The 25,033-nt window shown below is 42.1% G+C and overlaps 1 protein-coding gene across 2 annotated transcripts; it reads left to right on the plus strand.

Moving 5' to 3' along the window:
* Positions 1–989: 989 nt before the first annotated feature.
* Positions 990–24,075, plus strand: ets1 (v-ets avian erythroblastosis virus E26 oncogene homolog 1). Of its 2 annotated transcripts, none has more exons than XM_069668392.1 (8): positions 990–1,350; positions 12,761–12,880; positions 13,599–13,799; positions 14,080–14,157; positions 14,648–14,893; positions 16,230–16,490; positions 20,460–20,578; positions 20,857–24,075. In XM_069668392.1, exons 1-8 carry the CDS (start codon positions 1,284–1,286, stop codon positions 21,070–21,072), a joined length of 1,308 nt encoding a protein of 435 aa, XP_069524493.1. In that variant the 5' UTR covers positions 990–1,283; the 3' UTR covers positions 21,073–24,075. The 2 variants fall into 2 exon arrangements, with proteins under 2 accessions (XP_069524493.1, XP_069524494.1); XM_069668393.1 differs by having other exon boundaries at positions 14,696–14,893.
* The last annotated feature ends 958 nt before the right edge of the window (positions 24,076–25,033 follow it).

Genomic DNA, 25,033 nt, shown 5'->3' on the forward strand with positions numbered 1-25,033 from the left:
AAAAGCGCAATGCAATCTAAGAATTGGAACAGGCAGTTTGCCCTGTTCAAACACAATTTTATTGATGGTAATGGTGGCAGGAGCCCCAGTTAAGTATCCATAGGACTGACTGGAACCAAGCTCTATTTATATAACTCATTGTCATTTCAGAACTAAATGGACACAGAAAACTTTACACATATGCAAAGACATACCTTGTTATAAATACCTGATGCAGCTGTGGACATGGTTGGTTTTTATTGATCAGTACAAGGTGAACAGGAAATACTCTGAGGTGTTTATGAGGGTGAGTTACAAGTTATGAGGAGGCCTGGACCTTCAGAAAATAGGACCCAGACAGGCTGGACTCTTCTTTTAGCTCATGGGAAACTCACACTTATACTACAACTAAACTGTTTATAGAGCTATTTTAAAATCTAAAATCTTCTTTAAAGACATATTACTTTCCAACTTACTCTTATGTATCACAATGCTGTCCTTAAAATATCTGTATAAAGGCTCACAATGTGTCATATATGGCTACCATATTGTACTCTATGCTGGCTTATAATGTGTTTGTATCACAGACCAAGTAGCCTACAATCCCTACAGGGATCGTGCAAATCGTGTATTTTATAATGAGAATGTACTTTATTATTTGCGTGCATGATGGCTATGATGAATGAAAAGTTTGTTGTCACATTTGAGTAGTAAATGTGGTTTCTCAGGCTACTTGGCAGCCTTAATCTCCAGAGTGTTTCTCATCCCTGTAAAACGCCAGTAATTTGCGGGAACATGTGGACTCCTAACTGTGTCTGATGACGTGCAGGGGTCTTGGTACTACTAGGTTCTCACAGAGACGAGGAGGAGTTGGTGGTAGCGTGCGTGTATGTGTGTGTGTGAGTAGGGTGTGGGGGGGCATTGTAATTGAATTGTGAATCAACTGGCAAGTCAGCCCCAAACACCGCCCCCTTTAGCTGTCGTCGCGCTCTGGCTCTGTGAATGCAACGCCCATAGCCAGAGAATGAGGGGAAGGAGTGAGTGAGTGTGTGAGGGAGTAAGAAAGAACGAGGAAAAGAGGGAGTGTGTGTACATGTACCGGAGAAGAAGAGAGGCAAAGAGAGTGATAAGTTAGGAGTAAAAGAAACGGAATTGTTTTATAGTGTGAGAGGAAAAGTGGGGGAAAAAAATCAGCCAGTGTATTTGACCGGGCGAAAAAGGAAGAGAAGATTTTCGCTTATTTAGTGTTTTTGGAGCGGTTAGAATAAAAGAGGGACGCGGCGTTATTAAATCACGCTGATCTGATGATCATGACGGCAGCTGTCGATATGAAACCGACGTTAACAATCATAAAGGCTGAAAAAATGGACGGTGAGTAATACAACTCTTCTGTGACAGCTTACACGCGACCAACATTACTCCTAAATGTTTCCTTGTAATGTACCCAGCTGGTAGCAGATTGCGTTGATGTTAGCCTCAGTGTTAATTCTCGGTAATAAGATGCGCTAAGAGGGACAGAACGTCTCCAACGTGTTAGGACGGTGTTGGTTGCTCAATATTGGACATCACACAACACTTGAGAAACATGCAATCACGCCGGGGGCTCTGTGCAAATTGCCTTTATGACCAGCGTGTGTTTACCATTTCATTTTTATTGAATGATTCACACTCTTACAGTAGAATAACAGTATGGTAGAATTTGTGAAACAACTGCAAATGTGAAAAAGTTCTTCTCATATTGGTGGATTTTTTTAAATCACAAAAGTAGACTTCATGATGTCATGTAGGCAAAATGACTTGTCATACAACAAAATCACTGATATGTTTAGTTTATACAGACATTATTGTGACATTTCCAGTGTTTTATATTCTCCAACATAGCTGACATATTTTGAATCTGCATGTTTTACGGTCACCATTATCTTTACTGCTCTTTCTGATTTGCTTTCATCCTTACCGTTGTGCAAGTTAAGTTTTGTCACGTATGTTTTTCATGTGTGTTGCTCAAATTGACTTTTTGTAGTCCTTTGTAGTTTTGATGTACAAGTAATCTATCCCTCTCTCCCTGCTTTGAACTCACCGGGGATCTGTCTTTATCTCCTCTCCCTCTCATCTAAGCACCCGTCTCTGACCCTATATTCAGTGCCATACTGGGAGAGCTGGGGCATACTTTGCCCAGCCAGCATGGGAGACAGGCCATAATGCCTAATCACTCCCCTCCCCACCAGCCCCACTGTCTCCTCTACCTCCCCCTCTAATGCAGTGGTTGAATCTGACTTTCCAGAGGGAAGGAGAGTCAGGCTGAGGTGATGAATCTGCAGTGCTGAGGCTTGCCTCTCTGACCCTGCTGCCTGGAACACTTGGCTTACTCCAGGGGTAGTCCAGGGCACATAGAGGGAAGCCCACAACTGTGAGCTGTGATTGTGTTTAGGTCTAAACCTTCATGTGGTTTCACTTCTCATTTTTACACGTGGTGCCTTACACATGTCGGCATGTTTGGATAATTTGCATCCAGCAGCTTTACATGAACTAATCCCCTGTGCTTTGGTAGCTCAGGTGGCATTAAAGCCTGTTAGTAGTGCTGCGAGCACCATTGATGCATCATGGAAATTTGATACTAATTGCTAGTGTTGACCCACTAAGGGGCTGTGACTCACCACATTAACCACCTTCTCCTCACTGTCAATACCTGCAAAGCATAGATTCACACATACACATCTCACAAACTCACATGCAAAGTGCTGACAGCTGCAGTTAAGTTGCCAAAGCGTAGTGCTATCTTGCAAAACCGTTTCGTAATGCACGCTCCTGCTAACGCTCGGGTGCACTTGGGTCAAGCAGGGGCTGCCAAGGAGTAGTTCACAGAAGCAACATCACACAAACAATATTATCTATTTTCTACGCCTCTCTCATACGGAGACATATTGCGGTTGAGATCATTGCTTTGTATTTCCTTGCCTACATGGGAGTGTAATAACAAACAACCAAGGATGTTTCTGAAGCCAGTATCTTAGCCATGACAAGCGCTTTGCTTACAACTTGCTTAAAGAGATATTTGCTTCATACAAAGTCAGAATGCATTGTCTGAGGTTTGTTGCATTGTAAAAGTAGCAGCTATCCCAAGAGACACTACTGCTTAGCTTTTCTGAAGCAAACGCAGAACCACATTATTGTGGGAACTACAGATGCTCTCTTCTTTTCTCCCTCCAAACACCTGCAAGCACATACTGTACATACATACATACATACATACCCCACTAACATGCTTTAATGGCTTCCAGCCTACCTTACTATATTGTTTGTTTTCCTTTGCGACAGAAGTGCAGCCAGTGTCAGCTTACCCAAGGCCTTCCTTCCCTCTCTCCAGCGGAGGTAATTCCTTTCTAAGCGCTCACACACTGCCAGGGTCAGAGGTGCACCCAAACAAGGCATCTAACGTTCCTGAAAAAAAAGCTTTTATTTCTCTCTTCAGTTAAAGTAGTCAAATCCTGACACAGCACACTTACTTCATTGTAACCCAGATCATGGTAGCTTATTATTGAAAGCATCATGTAACCATAACAAAACTGTCAGCTCCACAGAGGCGCATATTAAAGATAGAGGAGAGCATTACTTCAGGGGAGGGTGCTGGATTGTGAAATAACAGACATGAAAGCACAAGTGTCTTGTGTTTCTTTTACTCCTGTATATGAAGTTCCTACTGAGTGTTAGAGTGTACTTAAAATGCATCGCTCAATGGTTATCAAATATTCGATGAAAACTTGAGAAAGCTGTCAATCATTTACAATACATGGTGCAGTCTGTCTGAGTGAGTTGTCCCCTCTTTTCTTTCCTTCGTCAGGCCTGAAGGTCAGGGTTCAGTGGATGACAGGAATGTTTTCTGAGCATGCCCTGCTGGGTGGCATGCATGGAGGCATAGAAGGAGCATGAGTGGGAGGCTGACTTTTATCTGATCAAAACGCTGCTGTTTGTTGTAACTGGCGGGCCTGATGCTTCTGCTGAGAGCCCTTATAAGGCCTCTCGTCCCACGCCCGCCACATACAGAATGCACACCAGCACACACAGGCTACTGCCATACAAACGGCTCTTAGAAAGGTTTCGCTGACTTTCTTTTCCAAGGTTCCTCCCATGTTGGGATGGTGTGGCGAGGGTAAGCCCGTGTTAGAACAGAGGGTGTTACATAAGCCTCAGGTTTTTGCTTCGGTGTGTTTGTGTCAGCACTCCTTCAGTAGCGCACTGTAATATATGCCAATGTTTGAGTGTGCGTGGCTGCCTGGCAGCTGTGCAAACACTGTTTGGGTGATCCAGGCTTCTCTTGATGTGGTCTGTCAATGAATCGGGCCAAACAGAGCATAGCGGCCTATTTTTTTCATCGAATATGCGCCGTGTCAAACTAAGGGCTGCATAGTTTGCCAGATCAAACTTGATTAGTCAGTCCAGTTTAAAGTGCATCACCCATATGCTATTAGGTAGTGTTGACCAGACCCTGTCTGTGCCTAGAGGGCAACAGATACCAGCTTCCTCAATGAGCCTCCCTGTCCTGGTCACGCTTGTCAACAGACTGGGCGGGCAGTAGTGAGGTGGCAATGTGTGAGTTTCCACAATGAGCTTATCTTTCTCTCTTTCCCAAGCTCAGTGATGCCACTGTATTACATCAAATGTGTAACCCCCCCCCCATTCATTTAGCATTTCATTCATTCAGCCTATCATAGGCTGTGTTGCCCATATAAACATAAAACTATATTAGTGCGTGGGTCCTATCTCAACGCTCCCCTGGTGACTACACGCCTTAATCTTTGCTTATAAAGCTTAGTCATAAAGTAAGGCGTGTTAGCACCAGATACAGCAGACTGAATAGTAAGCATATGGTGAGAGAGGGAGACAGACAGTGGAGGGGGTGTTAGGCAAACGGAAAGAATGACCTTCCAGGTAGTGGGTTGTCGTCACTATGCCAAAATCTAATAAGCAATCAAAATGATTAAAGTGCTGCTCATTGCAATCAGTCCTCAACAGCTTCTCACATTTGACAAAATATCCAACAGCCGAAACGAAGTAAAACTCGTTCCTGGTGCTTAGCAAATAAAGCATCAACAAGCTCTTTTGTAACAGACTCTTTTCAATCACCCACCCACCCACTCAATTCCTCCTCTAGTGTTCCTCCCCCTCCTTTCCCTTTCCTCCTCCGTTTTCAATGTCTTTCTGTTGGCCACATGGGTTTCTCTCATGACGCCTTGATGTGGTGTATAGTGAGTTCCTGGTGAGTGCACTTTGTACCATCCCCAGTCATTCCCTGCTTGTAATCCCTGAGTCATGGCAGTAGACGCCTGCTGCACCACACGCCACTGACTGTCCGACTGCGTGTCTGCTTGGCTTGCTTACTGGATTCTGCTAACACAGGCCTCTCCTCGCTCTGCATTGCCCATCTGACTGCGAACCGTAGCTGGCCTGTCGCCGCCCCAGAATGCCTCCACAACTACCCACGCTTCTTTACATAGTCCTGATTGCTTAAACTTTTTTTTTTGGTCCTCTTGCTCTGTTGCTGTTTCTGTTTTACGGCTCCACATTTAGGAGCTGTGTTTCCTATAATGGAATGGAAACTGGGCTACTTTAGAAACATGCCTGCTTTGAGTATTAGTACACTGTTCTGAGAGCCAGCATGTTGGATGTTCAGCTGTCCTCAACAAGGCCATGTTGCTCATTTTTTTTAGTGTATGTTCCAGAATTTCTTCCCTTGTTTTCTCTTTTGTCTGGTTTTTTTTTTGCACACCACCTATTTTTGGAGTCGGCATGTATTGCGTGCTGCTTTTGAAGTCAGGTGAACAAATGGGACACAGCCTAACTTGATGTGTATCAGACCTGCAGCATCATAGTTGTATCGATTGATTGGCCTGCCAAATAAATAATAATAAATAATGCCATGTTTGCGTGGGTGGCTGGCTCTGGGCTGTAGGTACGACTCTTAGGCGCACATGATGAGTTGGGCCTCTGTGACACAGACCCTCAAATGCGAGGCACATGTGTTCCTGCAGCCATAGAAGAGGTTGAGGAATGGGACTCTGTGTATGTTCTTAGGCTGCTTCTGAAGTTCAGCTATGAGAGGAAAAGCAGCTGGATTCTCTTGTCTGCCTAGGTGGCTCCTCCAGTATCTACTTTTTAATGTATTGCTCGTTCCAGTGTAGGCCCACATGTCCAGAAGATAATGAGAACTTTCCTCTGATAATATTCTGAGTCAGAAATCCCATCGAGTTTGTGAAGATTGATCTTTTGCTCTTACATAAATGCTGGTTCGAGTCACCGTTAGCTGCCTCAAACATGTGTTCCTTTTATGCATAGTTACAAGATTACAGTGACAAATTTTGAATCATTGAGCAAGAATTTTACAAGATACGGTCACTGCTTTCATCATGACCAGTCACACTGTCAAATAAAGCAGCGCGATATCCTCAGAAGTCCAGTCATTCTTTGACAGAATGAGTCACTGCCTGCCTGTGCGTGTTTGTGTGTGAGTGTGTGTGTGCATGCGTGTGTTTGTGTGTGTGTCTAAGAAACAGGGACAGATAGTGGGAGATAGAGAAGAGAAGGTGATCATGAGTTTAAACTTCTACGCATGGCTTTGAAATCATTTCCATCTTTTATTGCAAAACACTTACGAGTTGTAAGTTTCCAGTGATCAAATCTTGGTTCACTTGTATTAATCAGCCAAGTCAGTCAAAACGAAGGTGCTCACAACGTCAAGACAAAAAAAAACACATCTTTAAAATAAGTAAGAAAGATTTGGCTAAATGTTTGATGTTGCTCGTATGCTCGGATTAGCCGTGGAGCCTACACTGGGCTTAAAATAGAAGGGCAATTCATCATCCTGAGCTGAAACCGTTTTGCCACTTAGACCACGAGTCATTTTTGGTCACATTAGAGGAAAACAAGAAAGCTGTGAGAGGCACATTAGTGATTGTAAAACAGAGGTGGAATGTGAGGCACGCAACATGAAAACACTGCGGTCTGGGGGGAATTTATTTATCAAGTATCCATCTGTCGCCCATAGCTTGCCTTCAAACAGGCAACAAACTCTTATATACGTGTGATGTATAATTAGTCCCAGCCACGGCAACACTTAAATGCGCATGTATTGTACAAAAGAACGGTCGAGTTGCAAACAATTCCATCCATGTTTGTGAATGTTTGGCCCTGTACTGTCCCACATAATTCACACTTATATCAGGAACCTGGTTGTGGAATGTATCAGTTTGGACAAAAAATGGGGCAGGCACCATGTTTTGTGGAAAAAATGCAACACGGAGAGTAAACTGTTTGTCAGATATGTCGTGTGTTTGGTTTAACGCCTAAACAGTCCCCCCAGAGCATCCCCTGTCTGTTTACAACACGGAGCCTGGGAAGGCAGCTAGCATGGGTACAGCTAAGCTAACACCACCTGCACTCCCCATTACAGCGCTTGCCTGTCAGTTTACAGATAAAATAAGATAGTCAAATCATAATAGACTAAGTACTACTATAATTATAAATATGATAAGGTCAAGAAAAACCTTTGAATTGTCAGATCTCTACTTTTTGTTCAGTTCTTTAAAGCATACTGGGTTTAAGCATTTTCCCAATGTATTTTAGGCTATCTGCCTTCTCAGAGTAATAGAGAACTTGAAGGTTGTGCAATGGGCTGTTGTGAGAAGTACATTACTGTTTCTCAACCTTTAATACTTGAGGTGTGCCTAAAAACCAGGCCTTTTCACACTGTTAAAGATCACAGAGCAACAAAGCTTGTAGGCAGTTAAATAAGCAACATGGAGCCAAACCCTGCTGAAAGTGCTTCGTCTCTGCCTCCCTCGTTCATCTGGAAAGGAAAGAATTTCCATCAAGCTTTTAGCAAAAAAAAAAATGTTAAGCATCTGTTGGCGATGGCGCGTATCATTTCAAACTCAGAGGTAATGTCATACCAAGCGCTGAGACTTTGGCACAAACAGAAGACTTAATGCGCTTTCACATCATAAGCTAATATGATTTCAGAGATGGAGGGAATGGAAGAAAGAAAGACAGCAAGGCAGCTACGGGGTATTAGTCTCACTTATTGTCTGCTTCAGTAGCCAGTATGTCTGTGGTGGTGATGATCCTGGACAACTCTCGTTTCATGGACAAAGACAGATGTCAGCAGCAGTGGCCTCGTCCTGTAAGGCTGCTTTACACCACCACAGGCTTGTGCTTGGAGAGGGCAGCCAGAAGCCAGTGGTGGAAGCCCTAAGAATAAAACCAGTGTTTCAGCACTGTTGCCTGTGATAGTGGGATGCTCCGGGTTTGTGCGTTGGCTAACACTTTCCTTTGCTTAATGCAGTCTTGGTCCTAGGTCTGGCTCTTCACTTTGGCTTGAGCCAGGCCTACACATCTATTCCTGCTCCTTGGCATTGAGTTGGAAATCTAAATAGCGGGGCGGCTGGCTGAACAAGCAGCCCTCTCAAAACCAGACTGCCACCCCGTCCTCCTCCTCTCGCTCCACTGCAGCCCTTAGCCACCACTTTATCACCCTTTGGTGCTGAATGGCCCCCTTCATGACGCCGGGGTTTATGACCCTGCGTTCTCAGACCAGGGGTCCAGATACAGATCTCCATCAAAGGGTCTCTCAGATACTACTGTCACCTCTGGTCTGCAGTGGGCAGACTGGTCTGCCTTAAAGAGCCGATTATAAGGCCTTGGCAAGTTGCCAAGACCTTTTTTCCCTTCACTGTGTTGTGACCCCACTGATATGTACCTGTTTGCATGTAGGAACGCTCAGGGAGGGTATGAGGCCTTGGTAGTGGTTCTGAAATGTCTGACCCCCACCTGAACCCACAACTCACCTCACTTCCCTCAGGATGTGGCAACTTTGCCACAGGAAATTGACTGTTGCTGATTTAAAAAAAGACCACCATACACTCAACATTAGGGCATAGAGACAGGGAGCATAAATTACCACTTGCATTGACACTGATATAAATAAATGACTATTTGACCCTAAATATTTCATTTTCAAACACCCAGCTTTGAATAGCCTCTTATATGCCATCCTGTTTTTTCACAGGCAAATCTCTCTTCCTCACACCAACACACACCCACTCATTGGATAGACTCTATAGGGCTATTTATAGCTCAATCGCATGATAGAAAGCATATTGTCCCTCATTTGTTGGGTCTGGTTGCCTGCTCTGCCTGTATCATTGCATCATTCTGAGTGGAGGCAGCAGTCCAGCCTTTATGAATGAACTGAGTCTCCGCCAGAGGCTGGGAGATGGCACTGATCCCACTGTGATGTCACTCCAGGGACAAGGAGAAGAGAGGGAGCTTTATGAGACCTCCCATTCATTCTTCTCTCTCTCCCTCTCTCTCTCTCTCTCTCTCTTTCTCCCGAGTTCTCTTGTCCAGTGATGGGTTCATATTACAGGCTGGTGACTCATCCTCCCACCCCTCACCCACACAAGATGCTTCCTTGCTATCTCCCCCAGCCCCTGCCCTGCCCTACCCTGCCTAGCCCTGCCTGTTCCAGCCCCTTAGACTTTGGCCCCAGTCGCAAAAATCCCAATTTCACGCCCACGCTCTGCTGCACAGGCGAAGAAGGCTGCTAATTTACTTCATGTGTGTGTGTGTATGTGTTTTTATATGTGTGTCAGATTAACAACCTAAGGTGCCAAACAGACCCTGTGCCTTGGTCACAAGGGCAGGGCGGTGAAGTTGCACAGTCTGTCAGAGAATCCCTGGGGGACAATATCATTGTCGCACTCAGCAGCCTGTCCATTACTCATATCATGCTTAAGGGGAGTGGCTAATCAATATCTTTTACAGTACATCAAATCTCACCTCATCAGTGATCCTTAGAAAAGAGGAACTTATTATGTCTTCGAAATCATTACGAGAAATTGGTTTCATTTCATACTTTTCACTCCAGACACTCTTTTTACTCTGGGTCTTGTTAGTGAAACTCGAATGCTATAATGTTGCCTGTGATTTACACCCACTCCCACATTTCTCGAGCTAAGTGGCTGGGACTCATTTTGCGGACAGACCCACATCGTCTAATGTGGAAAGTGATGACTTGTGGATGCTTTAACTCTCCGAACATACTGACCATTCTGTTTCTAATGGCACTCGCAGGCATTGAAATCCTATCAGGACTTCATCATTTACTAGAGATTGTCTAGATCCATGCTCGCCTCTCTCACTAATGGATGCACACTGTACATTAGCTCTGCCGCAGATAACTTTTATGTGGAGACTGATCTCTTATCATTGCACTTGCAGGTCTTGTGTTTTCCTCCCAGAGTTGATGTGTTCTCTGCTCTACCTTTTCTTCGTACTATTAAAGTAACATCTTCATCAACAGCTCTTTTAACTGTTCCAACATAGGATATATAGTTTGTGCTTTGAGTTGCTGCAGGACTTACCAAAAATCCCACTTCAAACAAGGAAAACAAGTAATTTAAAGTCAAAACAAAAGAAATCACACAATCCGCTGCTCAGATTTGAATTTGCTCTATAATCATGGTTAACATATTTCTCGGTTTAGAGTTCCTGATGGTAGTTCTCATGCACGATGGTGTTGAGTGTCTTTGATGAAGGATTTAGTGTTAAAGTGGGTTAAAGGCTGTGTGCCCAAGTATAGGCTCAGGGTGGGTTGATAAAAGCGATGGAGAGAGAGAGGTGTTAATGGTTCAAAAGTGCAGACAAACCTAACCCGATCCAGCTTAAATAAACTGCCACATTTGGCCCTTGTCTTCACTTCAAAGTGCAGACTGTCTGAGCCCCCGTCCCATCTCAGTTTGCAGCCGTTTGCAGCATGCATGTCTTTTGCACCACCAACGCTGCTTAAAAGAAAGCCAAGTAGAGGCCTGAAAACCAGACTGTCAGGAACAACTTGTACACAAAGACAGTTTATCCTGATGTTTGAGCTCTTTCTGACAAAAGTTTAAATGATGTCCGATGTGTGACTGCTCTTGTCTCTTGATTTTACTTCTGACTTGAATGAATAACTTTCTGTTTGTTCGCCAGAGTAACAGAGAGCAATATATTATTACAGGCCTAATTGAATCACATGAATAAGCAAAGAGCTCTTGTCTGTCCTCTGTCTCTGGCTTGTTGCAAGGTTTCTTTCTTTAGAGGGAGAAAAAATAGGGGAAGAAAATAGCCAAAGACAGAAGAAAGAAACTGGGAGACCTAATTTTAAAAAACAGCCAGACAGACGTTGGTTACATGGGCGAAGGAGGGACAGCTGCTGTGCATTCCAGGCGAGGTCGAGACGTCAGCGAGTGCTGAAAACAAGCGTGAACTGTATGTTGCCCCAGTGTGCTGCTGGCAGATAAAACCACCAGCCAGTGGAGATGCCAGAACATCTGGGTTGCACCGATGGTCGGCTATGAGGGGAGTGACACAGCTTTGCTTCATCACTGATTTGCCTTTAAGCAAAGGCTCTGGTGATGTGACTTTTAACCACTTTAATTGTTGTGCAATGGAGACACACCAGGAGGACATTGAACCCTAAATTTTGTCTGGACCGCAGCCTGCTAAAGCCAGAAGATGCCCTGATCTAGTTTCGGATCGCTCACAATTTCCCAAAAGACGAGATAAATCTTTTACGTCATACTGCAGAAGACATCATTATATATGATCTTTATTGCAAAATAGCGTGAGCACTTTACAGATTGATTGATAAAAGCACGTCAGCTAATTGGGGGCCTTTTTGTGTCTATTTACAAGTCATTATTTGAGTCTTGGATGATTACTTTTTAGCAGTCTATTCTAGTGTAAGTGGCCCGAGGGGTCATTCCCCTCTCCTCTCATCATCTCCCCTGCTTTGCTCCTTTATCCCATACTTCTGCAGCCTGGTCAATCTAATTAGATGAGCGCGAGTCATCAGGCACTGTTTAAAGCCATCAAAGGGAGCTCTGTTCCCCACTGGGTGCCCACTGGCTGTGAGCAGAGAACAGTAGGTCTTGTGTGGGACTGAGACCCTTGAGACAGCCCACCCCTAACTCTGCTAGCCACCCGCCAGCAGCCAGGGTGACATCATCACCCTATCCCTCGACCCTTGACCTCTCAGAATGTTTGACCCCATGCTTAGTTTGGTGACAGTAGGCCCACTGTGTAGGGGCAGCATGGTAGGAGGGCTAGCAGGGGTCATGGTGTCGCTGATGGGCACCAGGCGCTGCTCTCCCACCCGGGATGTGTGGGTAGGAGAGAGGTTGGTGTTTTGATATTCGTCAATAAACATATTTTTTTATGAACTGTTAAAAGTTTTCCAATGCACCATGCTCTAAACTATAAACTGCATCTATTCTATCTGCCATCAGCATGAAGAAGCATTCCCATGTATCCAAGTGCAAAAAATGGTGCACATTTGACAGTGTCTCAGCTTTTAAGAAGCTCTGTGTGGCAGCTCTTGTTTAAATAGATTCTCTGTGATATGGAGACACTGCCTGTCTAGACGAGATGTAATTGTTGTGCCATGTTGTTGATCACGGTCAGATACAACTGTGTTAACTTGTTTGCGTGTGGGTGCATGTGTGTGTCTGTGTGAATATCTAACTGAATCTCTTTCCCGCTGTCTCTCTGTCTCAACTCAATCTCTATTCAGTAAGCTTTATCGGCATGAAATACAATACAGGATGCGTTGTCGCAACCTGGGTTGTCAATGGTAATTAAAGCAGTACATATTATTAGCAAATTAGTTATTTAATCCCAACTGAAATAGAAACTGATTATACCGAAAATAATATCATAATCAATGATCCTCGTAATTTGTCATCGGCAGATCCGGAGTGTGGAGATGTCCCTCTGCTAACTCCTGGAAGTAAAGAGATGATGTCCCAGGCTCTGAAGGCCACATTCAGTGGCTTCACAAAGGAACAGCAGCGGCTGGGTATTCCCAAAGGTAACACTGTCACTTACTCGTATTCTTATTGGTCCTTTTAAACATTCTCATTGGGGTTATCAAATCTTATCAGTTATTATCAGTCATTCGCAGAACCTTCGAAAAACCACCTCAGTGTGTCACACGTCAGTGAAGTCATCTCTTAGAAGTATTCACTGCAAACCAGGAGACACCCAGTTATTCTAGTAATGGCCATACATTACATACATTTCAATGAGAGCAGACTGACTGACTGAAGCATCTAGACGATGTAGACGCAGAGACAGACAGTGAAATAATGAGTTAGCCCTCTGACCACAGAGCCTCTTCATGCTGTTAGAAAACTGCAGGATTCTCAGTATCTATGTAATCATAATATATGTGCCATCTATGGCTCTGGCTTGTCATTACCCTTGCTGTTTACATCCACTCCTGTCTCCCTCTTTGTTGTTGATTGACTTGTTACGGGTAGATTTATTTACCAGAGAAGGGGTGTGATAGATCTGATTTTACTTACAGTGAAAACAGGGAATAATACAAAAAAAGCTGCAGGTTATTGTGCAAGAACCAGAAGGGGAACATGTATTGTATTGTCATGTCAGTTAAAGAATACATATTTGTGTATGTGTAGTATAGTGTGTATAGTTTTGTATATAATTCATACAGTTTTTTTTCCAACTTGTACATATAATATAAGCAAACAGTGAATATAACAATCCCCACTTGTGATCCTCTTTAGATCCCAGACAGTGGACGGAAAACAATGTGGCCGAGTGGCTAGCGTGGACAGTTAACGAGTTCAGTCTGAAGAATGTTGACTTTGACAAATTCTGCATGAACGGAGCCAACCTGTGTGCGATGGGGAAGGAACGCTTCCTGGACTTAGCACCTGACTTTGTGGGTGACATCCTTTGGGAACATTTAGAAATGCTTCAGAAAGGTAAGGCCCTATTTGTCCCAGGACTAAAGCTAATGCACTGACTGATTCCTGCATTGTGTAATGGTTTTAATACAGACTAGAGGCTTTTATACTTTTTTATGTGAGAAAAACTTCACATAAAAAAGGGCCCTGTTGACATTTGCTACAGTAACAGGAGCCAAACAGGAAGACACAATTTAGCTCAGGTCATTAATTTTTGATAATGCTGGATGCAGTTACGTGATACATGGAATCAATGACGGGGTCACTGACGCTTGTTCTCTATCTATTTTTCATGAAGAGGATACAAAGCATTACCCCATCAATGGACTGACCTCCAACTTCCAGGAATCACGTTATACCTCAGACTACTTTGTCAGTAAGTACTCATGGCACTCATAGTCAATCACTCTGTATAATAGCATTAGGCACGTGCCTAAAATATGAATGGAAATGATGGAAGAGAAGTGGTTTAGTGTTGTATATAAAATAGGTTTAGTGTTTGTATCTTTCCCTATTGTGCAAGATAAAAGAGAATTGTTTCTTGATTTAGATCCCCTGAAAGAAGTCTGTATCTATAGTTATACATTGACCACATACAAAAATGATCTAATAAGGTTAACCTCAAGTTTACCTAAAATTTGGTACATGTCTAATCCATCATCTTATTCAAATGTACCAGATTCATCTTATGTTCTCAGGTCTGTGTTTTTGGTTTGGGCTATTCTTACTGTAAGCATTCTGACTGCAGCTCAGCACAGGGGGGATAATGACTCCACTCTCCTAAGATTGATCTTCCTCTTCTGCTCCGCTCCTTACTTTCCTCCTCTGCTTTCTATCTACACTTGTTTCTTCGTTTGTGTCTCTAGGCTACGGTGTAGAGCATGCTCAATGTGTCCCTCCTTCTGAATACTCAGAGCCCGGCTTCATCACAGAGTCTTACCAGACACTTCATCCCATCAGCTCGGAGGAATTGCTGACGCTCAAGTACGAGAGTGAATACCCTGCTGTCATCCTACGGGACACGCCCCTCAACCCTCTGCAGGGGGACTACTTTTCCGTCAAGCAGGAGGTGGTATCCCCTGACAACATGTGTGTGGGACGCCTCAGCAGAGGTGAGGGATGACATACTAAATATGACACATATATAGTTGATATTTAAGCACATTATAGGAAAAGTCTGGGAGAGCAGTAATCTAACAGTAATTTAGATTGAGTGTTTGAGAAATGTGTCCAAGTTTGCATGCTTGTGTCGATGCATTTACACGTTGTTAGTGTGGGTGTCTGCATGCATGTGGTTGTGTTGAAGCTACCAGAATCTTGTCATGCCATATCAGTGTTCATGTATTAGAGGAGAAGAAAAGCAGGCCCGCTGGTTGGTTTGTGGTTCAAGCAAACCCGTCTCGTACACTCCTGACTGGGTTGCGGAAAAAAAAGCAAACCTTATTGTTTTTGTCAGAGTGATACACGCACCAAAGCCACAACGTGTTCTCTCACCGCCTGTGCTTTATGTAAAACAGTTCAAGTGGTGTAACCTTCAAGATTTTTTTTTTTTCCTCGACTCAACCTTCTTGGTAAGAAGATAGAGGTGTCATCCTCAGCTAGCATGCGTGGGGTTTTCTCATGAAACTGTTTGCTTTTCTGAATGCGCAGGCTTGTTTTCTCTCCCAGTGATAGTTTACAGAGGAATTAGCAGCATGGTTTACATTTATAGCAATAAAGCTAGGATTTTGTTCTCACAAATCCCCAGCTGTATAAATGAATAGCATGTACCATGTACACCATACAAGCCCCCTGCCAGGGCTTTAAGCATTTGCCTGCAAGGTATGAGGTCCAATCCCCATGCATCACACATACCAAGCTTTGAGCATTGAATTGCGCTCTCCCGACGTGGGAAAGTATTTTGTAGAACAACTGCTAGCCACATATGGCTTCAATTTCAGCAGTTGAAGATTTGACATCAGTCGAGGCATTGCTTTATCTGTCATTTGATAATGACTCACCATTGAAAGACTCCTCTTATCTTTCCCAAGGTCAAAAATAGCAACGGAATTTGTGTGATTGTCTTCCATTTAAAATCAAATCCAAATGGCGGTTGTAAAAGGGAAATGAGGCGGGAAATGGAGAGAGATGGGGCACCGGGCAGAACAATATGGTTTTGTTGGAGGAGAATCATTTGCTCCCATTGTGTTTTTTTTTTTTTTCATGAATATTGCTCCTTACTAAAATGCTGCAGAGAATGTATGAGAACAATTAACATTCTTTAACATTCAATTATCCATTCAAACAAATGTTGGCAGTGTAAGAAAGTCATACATAACACAAACGCAGCCTTTATTAAAGATTTTTTTTTTATTTAACATACTATACAATCTCCTGTTGCAGTTTGCTCCTATGTAACAACATTAACCCTCCTCTCTCTTGCCAATTCTTCTCCTTCTTCCTTCACAGGTAAGCTCGGTGGCCAGGACTCATTTGAGAGCATTGAGAGCTTTGAGAGCTGTGACCGATTGACCCAGTCATGGAGCAGCCAGTCGTCATTCAGCAGCCTGCAGCGGGTACCATCATACGACAGCTTCGACTCGGAAGACTACCCCACTGCCTTGCACGGCCACAAGCCCAAGGGCACTTTCAAAGACTATGTGAGGGAGCGCTCAGACCTCAGCAAGGATAAACCCGTCATCCCAGCAGCTGCGCTGGCAGGATACACAGGTGAGACGTCCGGAGGTCATAGTTGATACATTATAGTTTTGTGTCCTGCCTTGAACATTTCTGAAGCATTTGATTGACCTTTTTTCACAGCAGAAATTTTTTAGAAAACATAGCAGGGAAATGGAACAGTTGTTAGAAATCATCATCATTGCTCTGTTTCATATAGGAGTGCCAGTAAGCTAGCCATAATACACAACACCAAGGCTGTGATCCTATTGCATCTATAATTATACATTTTAAACAGAGTAACAAATGCACTATATTATATTTTTTTATTTATCATAGTAGTATTATCTTTACATAGTCTTGGGAATTGGGTGACATTTATTTAAATGTGCAGAATTTTGCTGTTTTTAACATTTTATATAAGGAATTCAATTCAGTGCAGCTATAACACAGTTTTTGATGCTCTGCTAAAGCCCCAGAAGATATGGAGGTGCGTAAAAAAAAAAAAAAGAAAAGCAACACCTTTTACCCTGGCAGCCCGAGTCATGCACATTACAGGAAACATCATAGTTTTTTTTCTTTCTTTCTCGCAATCTTTTATTCTGTCTCACTTCTTATCTACCTCCTTGTTATCTGCAGCCCGCATCTCAACCTATTTTTTCCAGGTCGTCCTAGCAACGCTGGTAAAATATAGAAATTATGCCTGCTCCTGCACATAACACGGGTGTAAAATTATCTCCTTATCTCATGAGGCATCTTCATACTCGCTCATGCTCAAAGAACTGGTTTATGTATGTTCTACAAGTTCAACAAGATGTGGGGGCATCTGCACACTCGTGTAAAGCAAGTGCACTATTTTAGCATGCATCTGAAAAAGATGCATGCACAACTGCTGCAGATAGTACTGTTAACAGTTTACTAGGATGTTGAAGACTTGACTAAGGAACACACTAAGGAAATTCATGTATAAATCTTTCCCTTGCAAATGAAACGGTACTTAGGTAGATAATGCTTTGCATAAAAGAATACATTATAAACATTTGTAGTCATAAGTAGATGGATTAGCTCTTGCATACGTTGCTGTTTCAAAAATTGGATCGTCAGGGAAGTTGAACAGTTACAGAGTAGACACTGTCGCTTCTTAACAATAAAGCGTTTGGGACTTTTTCAGCTGTGTTTAAATTATAGTCACAAGGCTGCAGACTGCCAGCAATCGAAAAAGGGGAAATCCAAGCAACCAACGTCATTAACAATGCAAACAGCAGATATCAACAGACTGTCCCAAACTCGGTATGCACGAGTTAAATTGTCATCTGTATGGTTATTAGTTCAAAAGCCGCTTACAGAACAATGAGTCATTCATCCGTAATGATGTTGGAAAGATGCCGTAATGTGCTTATAATCGAATAATGACGAATAAGATGGTCTAAAAGCCCCTCTAGTGACCATTAGAGGCTACATTGCTCCCTGTACTGTTTTTGAAGATAGTGAACTGAAGTAAGAAACAACTATCATGCACAATTCAATATAGCCGGATGTAAGTAGGACTCGTGATTTAACAGATAGACATTCTGGATGAGATTCTTTCACCTTCAAAGATTCTTGAGAGTTGAGAGGAGGAATGAGGAAGTTTTAGTTGTGCTATGACAACATCTCCCTTTATAAAACTAGCAGAGATATATCTGTGTGAAAATGTAAACCTAAGCATGCGGAAATATCTCTGCAGCATGCAAGACTCCATTTACCGCTTCAGTCTTGACGCCTGACATGTATCAGTTATTACGACAGAATAGATGACTCCAAAGAGCTCATGTGTGAAAGCCTGGCAAGTGTTTCCTGCCTAATGCATAATAATGCATTTTCACTGAGGAGAATGTGCTTCCTCTGAGCTTTTACACGATGGGAAAAGGGAAAGATGGGGGGAAAAAAGATGCTAAAATAGCCCAATTTTCCTGAAAGAGGAAAATGTCGAGGAGCTTGCTCTGGTCCAGGCTGTTATTAGGAGCAGCAGGACGTAGAGTGTAGTGCTTCAAAGTGTGTTTGAGTGCCAATGTGGATATATGTGGGTGGATAAAGAAATAGAGGCAAAGGGAAAGCAACCAAAAAACACCTAAATAAACTAAAAAACTAAAGAGAAAGGCTTTTGAAACATTCCAAATTGATGTTTATGACAGCTCGACAACTTGCTATGCTCTACTTCCTGTGTCAGTCACAGGGAGACAGGTGACACTCGCAGCGAGGACGGGGAGCCTGATAAGGCTGCAGATAGATAAGTCGAGCTCCAGTTGTCATCTGCGTGGTTTCCTGTGACAATTTGCTCTTTACACCTCTGTCTACAGTCTTATCAAGCAGCCTAATAACATGGTGAACTATCATTATGCATCATGATACTTTGAGTTCTCTGTCTTATGTCTACTTGTCTCATTCACTTTTATCACCCCATCAAGCTTCAGAAATTTTTAACAAGCATGATTCCATTTGGGTCGTATCAAACTAAAACACAGCATATTATACATCAAGTAGAGTAGCATGATTTGATGTGTCATTATTATTAATTTATATTTACAAAAATCCTAAATGAATCCTATATAAATCCTAAATTTCAGCCCAAATCACCACCAAGCTTTCTTGCAGCAGCCTTATATCCTCAAGACTCATTTAGTGTGCCATGGGTCAGATACTCAACTCTGCTGTGAGTGCGAGCCCCCACCAAACCCACCCTTTTGACACAGTGTATGCTTTTTCAATGAGGCCCATTGTGCATGGAGACTTGAAACATATTTTTGGAAACTTTTTTTGTCAAAGGGTCGCCTACATTCTGGCGTGAGAGCACATGGGGGCTGGTAAACCGGCACTGTATCACCCTTATGTGGGCTCGCTGTTACAGTAGCAGACTTTTGGAATGCGAGTTGAGCTTTCTGTCTGAATGAGACCCAGTGTTGCTCAGCCACTTATTTTCCAAAGTCGGGGTGGCTGTTGTCATGCACCTTCTCCAACCCCAGCAGGAGTAAAAAAGACTCAAAAGCACTATTTCAAGTGTTCAACCCACACGTCTGTTTCCCTGAAAGCTTTTGTTTGTGTTCTATAAGGGTACATTTGGTTTTCTGAGGCACTCGAGAGGTGCTCCGTTTCAGTTTTGCTGAGGCGGTGTGTTGCATAGGCAGGTGTGATTTCAACATGCAAGCCTCAAAAGTGGGTGGGTTAGTGTATATGCTGAAAACCACAAGATCAAAGTGTGCTGCAGTGAATCTAGTTCAGAGACAAGACCAGCCTTTTTCTGGTTTTCTTTGTTCTGCTTTCCCTTTTTTTCCACAACATGTAATAAGCTATAGTTATGCAGAGTTCACTTTCAACATAATAATATAACTGTTATTAGGCAAAAGTGGATTCCATTACTCCAACACTGTCTTTCTCTTATACACTGTGTATTTCAAGTGCTTAAAATGCAACTGAAGCCTTAAGGCAGCCCCTCTTATTTTAAACTAGTGATTTCATCAGTATGGAACTCATGCAGACACAGGCTCTTGATTCACATACTGCACAGGGCAACTGGCAGACAAGGGAATACATGATGAATGGCGCTCTTGTATTTAGGAGGACATTTGGTTCAAAGTCTGTACTTAAGTCTGACCCAGATTAGAAGGTTTACTTTGTCCCTCTTCAGACATAAGTGAATAATCGGCATCAATATTTAACACGTCCATACATAGCAAACATATGCGCTGTTGGGATGCATTATATTTCTCCTTTTGACCTGGATTTGACTCTTTAAATTTACTACCAAAAAAAGAGAAGTTCCACTCTAAAAATGTGCACCACCCTTATAGTTATACTAATGGTAGGACTAAGATCAAGGGACATAACTTATCTGTTAGAAGTTCTTGGATCTGGATCTCTTTTCTTTGAGCTCATCTAATTAAATGTGCACACAATCCAGTGTCGATACCAACAACAATGTGCCTCCTTAGTCTTACCTTTTGTCAATCATGCTCACCTTCTCTCCCTCTCCCATCTGTTCTGCAGGCAGCGGCCCCATCCAGCTGTGGCAGTTTCTCCTGGAGCTGCTGACCGACAAGTCTTGCCAGTCCTTCATCAGCTGGACTGGCGACGGCTGGGAGTTCAAGCTCTCTGACCCAGATGAGGTGAGAGGTCGTGACCTCGCTGGTCACTGGTACACGTGCTGGGAGGTCCTAAGTGTTTAGCCAGATGAACAAGATGTCTTCTGACTTTGTAAAAAAAAAAACTTTGCATGCCTTGTTTGGCTTCATCGATCTTTAGGAATGGTTAACTTTGAAAAATTGCATTATCTGACGAATAGTACATAAAAAATGTAACTAAACGTTTATATTACACATGTATTTTATTATTTTTGAAGTGTTTATGATTCATTCTGACACAGTTCTTGCCTGCATTGCTCCAGGTTGCTCGGAGGTGGGGTAAGAGGAAAAACAAGCCCAAGATGAACTATGAGAAGCTGAGCCGTGGCCTACGCTACTACTATGACAAGAATATCATCCACAAGACATCAGGGAAACGCTACGTCTACCGCTTTGTCTGTGACTTAAAAAGCCTGCTGGGCTACACTCCTGAGGAGCTCCATGCAATGTTGGACGTAAAGCCCGATACGGACGAGTGAAACGAAGAAGAAAGAAGGAGGTGAAGACAGAAGTTAAGGTGCCACATTGACTGTGGCTCATAAAGTGGTCTTAACTGTTCGATAGAGTCAGTAAACATTTTTTTGGGGACCAAACTGTTTTTAATGAATAATTGTGGTCTTTATCAACTTCAAGCTCCTGTCTCTCAGACCATGTTTTAGAAAGACGGCACAAGCCAAAAGCCTGTATTCATACCCTGTTGCATTTGAGATGTATGTGCGCGCATGAATGTGTGTGTGAGTATGTGTGATTATGTGCCGCTATAAGTTAGCACCTCAAGGCAGATGGAGCGCTATCAGGTGGAGTTCGGGTTCTGTTCTGCCTGAGTAGCACAGCAGGGAGACACGAGGACCAAGACAGAAAGTCTGAGAAATGTGAGGCAAAGAGCAAAATACAATTGTTCATTCCAATCTCGGGGTAAACAGAAAGCAGGAAGAAAGTTCTTGCTGAGACAAAAAAGGTTGCCAAAACATGAAAAACGATTTGAGAAACATATTGTTTAAACTTACATCCCAACTGTTTCTCTTTAGCAAAGAGAGAGTTTTCAGCTTGGACCAAAAAGTGCCGTTTATGATTTGTTGTTTAAGGAGCGTATGCTTGTGCCAGTATTATATTATTGAGGTTGAGAACAGCCAATGTAAACCCACCAGGCATATATTAGAAAGAGTATTTTTCTTATTTTGTCAACGAAGGTATTACAGTGGAACCAAACATTACATACCAAGGTTAACTGTTCTCTCTTGGAGCCTTTCACTGAAATGTGCTGATGCGTTATCAGACAACACTATAGACACTGGCCCTGTGCTTTGTGAGGCGTGAGGACCTGGTGAGATGACTCATACCTAAAGTGTCTGAGAGACAGACAACCGAAAGTAGCCGTTGCTTTTGAAACTGACGCTTTCACCTTTACATGTTTGCCACCTTGTTAGAGACACATATTGTGACTGAAACTTATGCATTTTTGCATAAACCACCAGTATTAGCAAACTGTAGACAATCTATGTGGGGGGGGGGGGAATTCAGGAGTGTTTGGTAAGAAGATGTGTTTCATCATTTGTCAGGTCACTGTCCATGTAAGTGTTGCTTTAGAAGTGTTTGAATAGTCTTATGTCTGTTTGTCTATCTGTATAACTATATCATAAAATCACCGGGGAAATAGTGGAGGGAGTGATTTTACAAAATCCTAAGAATGTCAAATGTATTATTTTTTCATGTAGTACATTTTGGTCAGAAGAAAGCAGCTGCAGTGTAGTATGGAGGTACAGTGTAGGGACAAGGAATAGAAAGATGTTGACTAGAGAGAAATGGAAGTTGTATGCTATAGACGGATGTGACTGTAGGAGTCTGTTGATACTCCAGGTGATACAAGATCACTTGTTAGGTTTGATACAGAATGACTGAAAGAAATGATGCAAGTTGGCACTGCTCGGAGGTTTGCATTGCATGGATTGTAATGCAAACGCCATTAAGATTTGATGCAGTTTTCAGGTGAGACCTCAATGCGAATAGAAACATAAGGACTAGTGGCAGACATATGTATAACATTCTTAGGTTTGTGTGTTGCTAATCTATGAGCAAATGAATATTCAGTTCACAGCAAGTAATCCGTGATTCTACCCATATTTTAGTGCAGTTTGCTCAGAAGACGTGCACAAAGATTCACTAGTTACATTCGAGCAAATAGGCACGATTTCTTCCCAACAGTGGGAAGAGTGGCTGTAAGAGGGCCTTATGGGAAATGCCAAAGTGGAATATCATCTTAGAATACAATGTTATTGTTTACAGTGGCTGAATGTTACCCATATGGATGAAAATAGCTTTTGAGATGTCTATTTGTACAGATTGTATTTCATAATGCTTTATTGAGACCCAGATTACACAAATAAGCAAGAGACAAAGCAGGAATAATAACCAAAACTCATGTGAGGTCTTTGGTCACGGTGCTTCGGGTATCGTCCAAAATGTTGGAAGACAGGGACCAGATTTCTCTCACATTTTTGGAAAGTGTTGACTTTTCTTTTATCCTTTTGTTAACTTGTTGAAAAGCACACAGCTTAAGGTCAAAGAGAAACACCTTCGCTGAAATGGGTTTCTCCAAAGAGGCCGTTTGTGTTCATGATGTTTAATTAGTCACAAGCAGTGACTCAAAATAAAAAAACATTCTTGTCATCTGACCAAAAAAAGACGTACAAAGTCCACACATTAATTAGTTAAAAGCTGCACTGTAATTTCATTCGTTTCTGCTTGTTAATGTTTTCTTTGTTATGTTTGTTCAGGTTTATGTCAGTGTTTTATATCAGAGAGAGCTTTACAGATTTTTAATAATAATGTAAAGGTTGTCAGTACCCTGGAAAAAAAACCCGCTTTATTATTTCCCCACATAAGGTCATGATAATATTATTTTTGGCTTCATATAATACATTCTGTTACCCAAATTGTTAATATTTTAAAAAATTATTTTGTCAGGAAAATATACTATTGTTAAGTGTCACAGATTACAATCTACTGCAGGTCTTATGTATTAATGAACCTTAGTCGGGCAAATGTATACACACAAGTAGTTTGTGGCATATGCATATCTCAGAATGGATTCAGAAGGAATTTTTGTTTTGGATGTCGTTTTTTTTGTATATTTTATAGTGTTTCTGTATTTTTGTTATGAGATCATTTTTATTGTATTTAGTTCACAAACATTTGAATATTTTTCAATAATTTATATTTTATAAAAGACAAGAGACGCAGACAGCTGGTGCTTACATGGGAATTTAAAGGTAGCGCAGGACAAAATAATGTAGCGATTTTCTTTTTCTTTTGTTTTTTTTTGTTTTTTTATTCTTTTTTGATACAGAAAATAGACCTGTCTGCTCAAGAAAAAAGGCTGATGCTGGCCCATCAATGATTTCTGCTGGAAAGGTTTTATAAACTGTAGCTTCTATTTCTAAAATGTACTTAATGTACTTCAAAATGTTATAAAATATATGTGAACAAAGATTTTATAACTGTGTGTGGTATTTTTAATTATGTTTTTACATTGTTACTATGCCCTACTATGGTGTATATACCTTCAACATTTATCCCTGCTATTATAGAGCTACACTATACCATTACATTTGCTATAGTGGTTTAGTGTATTTTATGGGTATGTAAGGCAACACTATGCTATATTACCTCTTTATGGTCGACAGTGTTCCAGAAGCATTAGCATTATATGCTTGAGCATAACTGTTATACATAACACGTTGTTATAAGTCACTGAAAAACTCTGAACAGATACACACAATGAATTATTGAATGTAATTTTTGCTGTATAGAAATATTGATCTATTGATTGTTTGTACCTAAGTCAAAGTGGCACAAATTAGACAAACTGTTGAAATGATCACACTAGTTCAGGGAAGCCAAGGCTCCCTTTGAAATCTGTTGACGGCCATGATGTGTCCCTGTTTTAACGAGGTTGTCTAATACGCTCTGATGAGGTGACGTCAAAAACAGAACCAGCACACTGGGGCCCATTCATGTTCTCACAACCTCGGGCTCATATAAATTCCAGTGTAGATAGAAAACATACAAGACCATGGCCTGCTGCCCCAACAGCACAGCTGTTTGGCTGCGCTGCAGCAGTCTATCAATAAAGCCAAAATACAGATCCAGTAACTGTTTATTCAGTTTTAGAGAAGGGCAATTTGAATGAAAGAATAAAACATGATAAACATGAACATATATTATGCAAAGACACATTGTTGGTTATTATAAATAATGTTAGGATTTAACATATGTCACGTGTAAACCCAAAGCAAACACAATAGAGCTGTCTTCCATCAAAAATCCGACCTGTGTTCTCCTCTTGGACCTGGTGTTCTTGGCAGAGGGAAGACTGAGGTTACCCAGGTGGTTCTTCTCTTGTTCCACCTCCCTCCACTGACTGGGCTGATGATCCAGAAC

Source organism: Semicossyphus pulcher, unplaced genomic scaffold (genome assembly GCF_022749685.1).
Source record: "Semicossyphus pulcher isolate SPU_LCO1_2020_fin unplaced genomic scaffold, fSemPul1.0.p SCAF_19, whole genome shotgun sequence".
Taxonomy (NCBI): domain Eukaryota; kingdom Metazoa; phylum Chordata; class Actinopteri; order Labriformes; family Labridae; genus Semicossyphus; species Semicossyphus pulcher.

What these genes read in the sequence shown, in the direction of transcription:
- ets1 (XM_069668392.1), top strand. Translation starts at nt 1,284, where the DNA reads ATGATCATGACGGCAGCTGTCGATATGAAACCGACGTTAACAATCATA. An exon ending in GCGGCTGGGTATTCCCAAAG is followed by an intron (nt 12,881 to 13,598) that starts GTAACACTGTCA and finishes GATCCTCTTTAG; the next exon opens with ATCCCAGACAGTGGACGGAA. An exon ending in TTTAGAAATGCTTCAGAAAG is followed by an intron (nt 13,800 to 14,079) that starts GTAAGGCCCTAT and finishes TTTTTCATGAAG; the next exon opens with AGGATACAAAGCATTACCCC.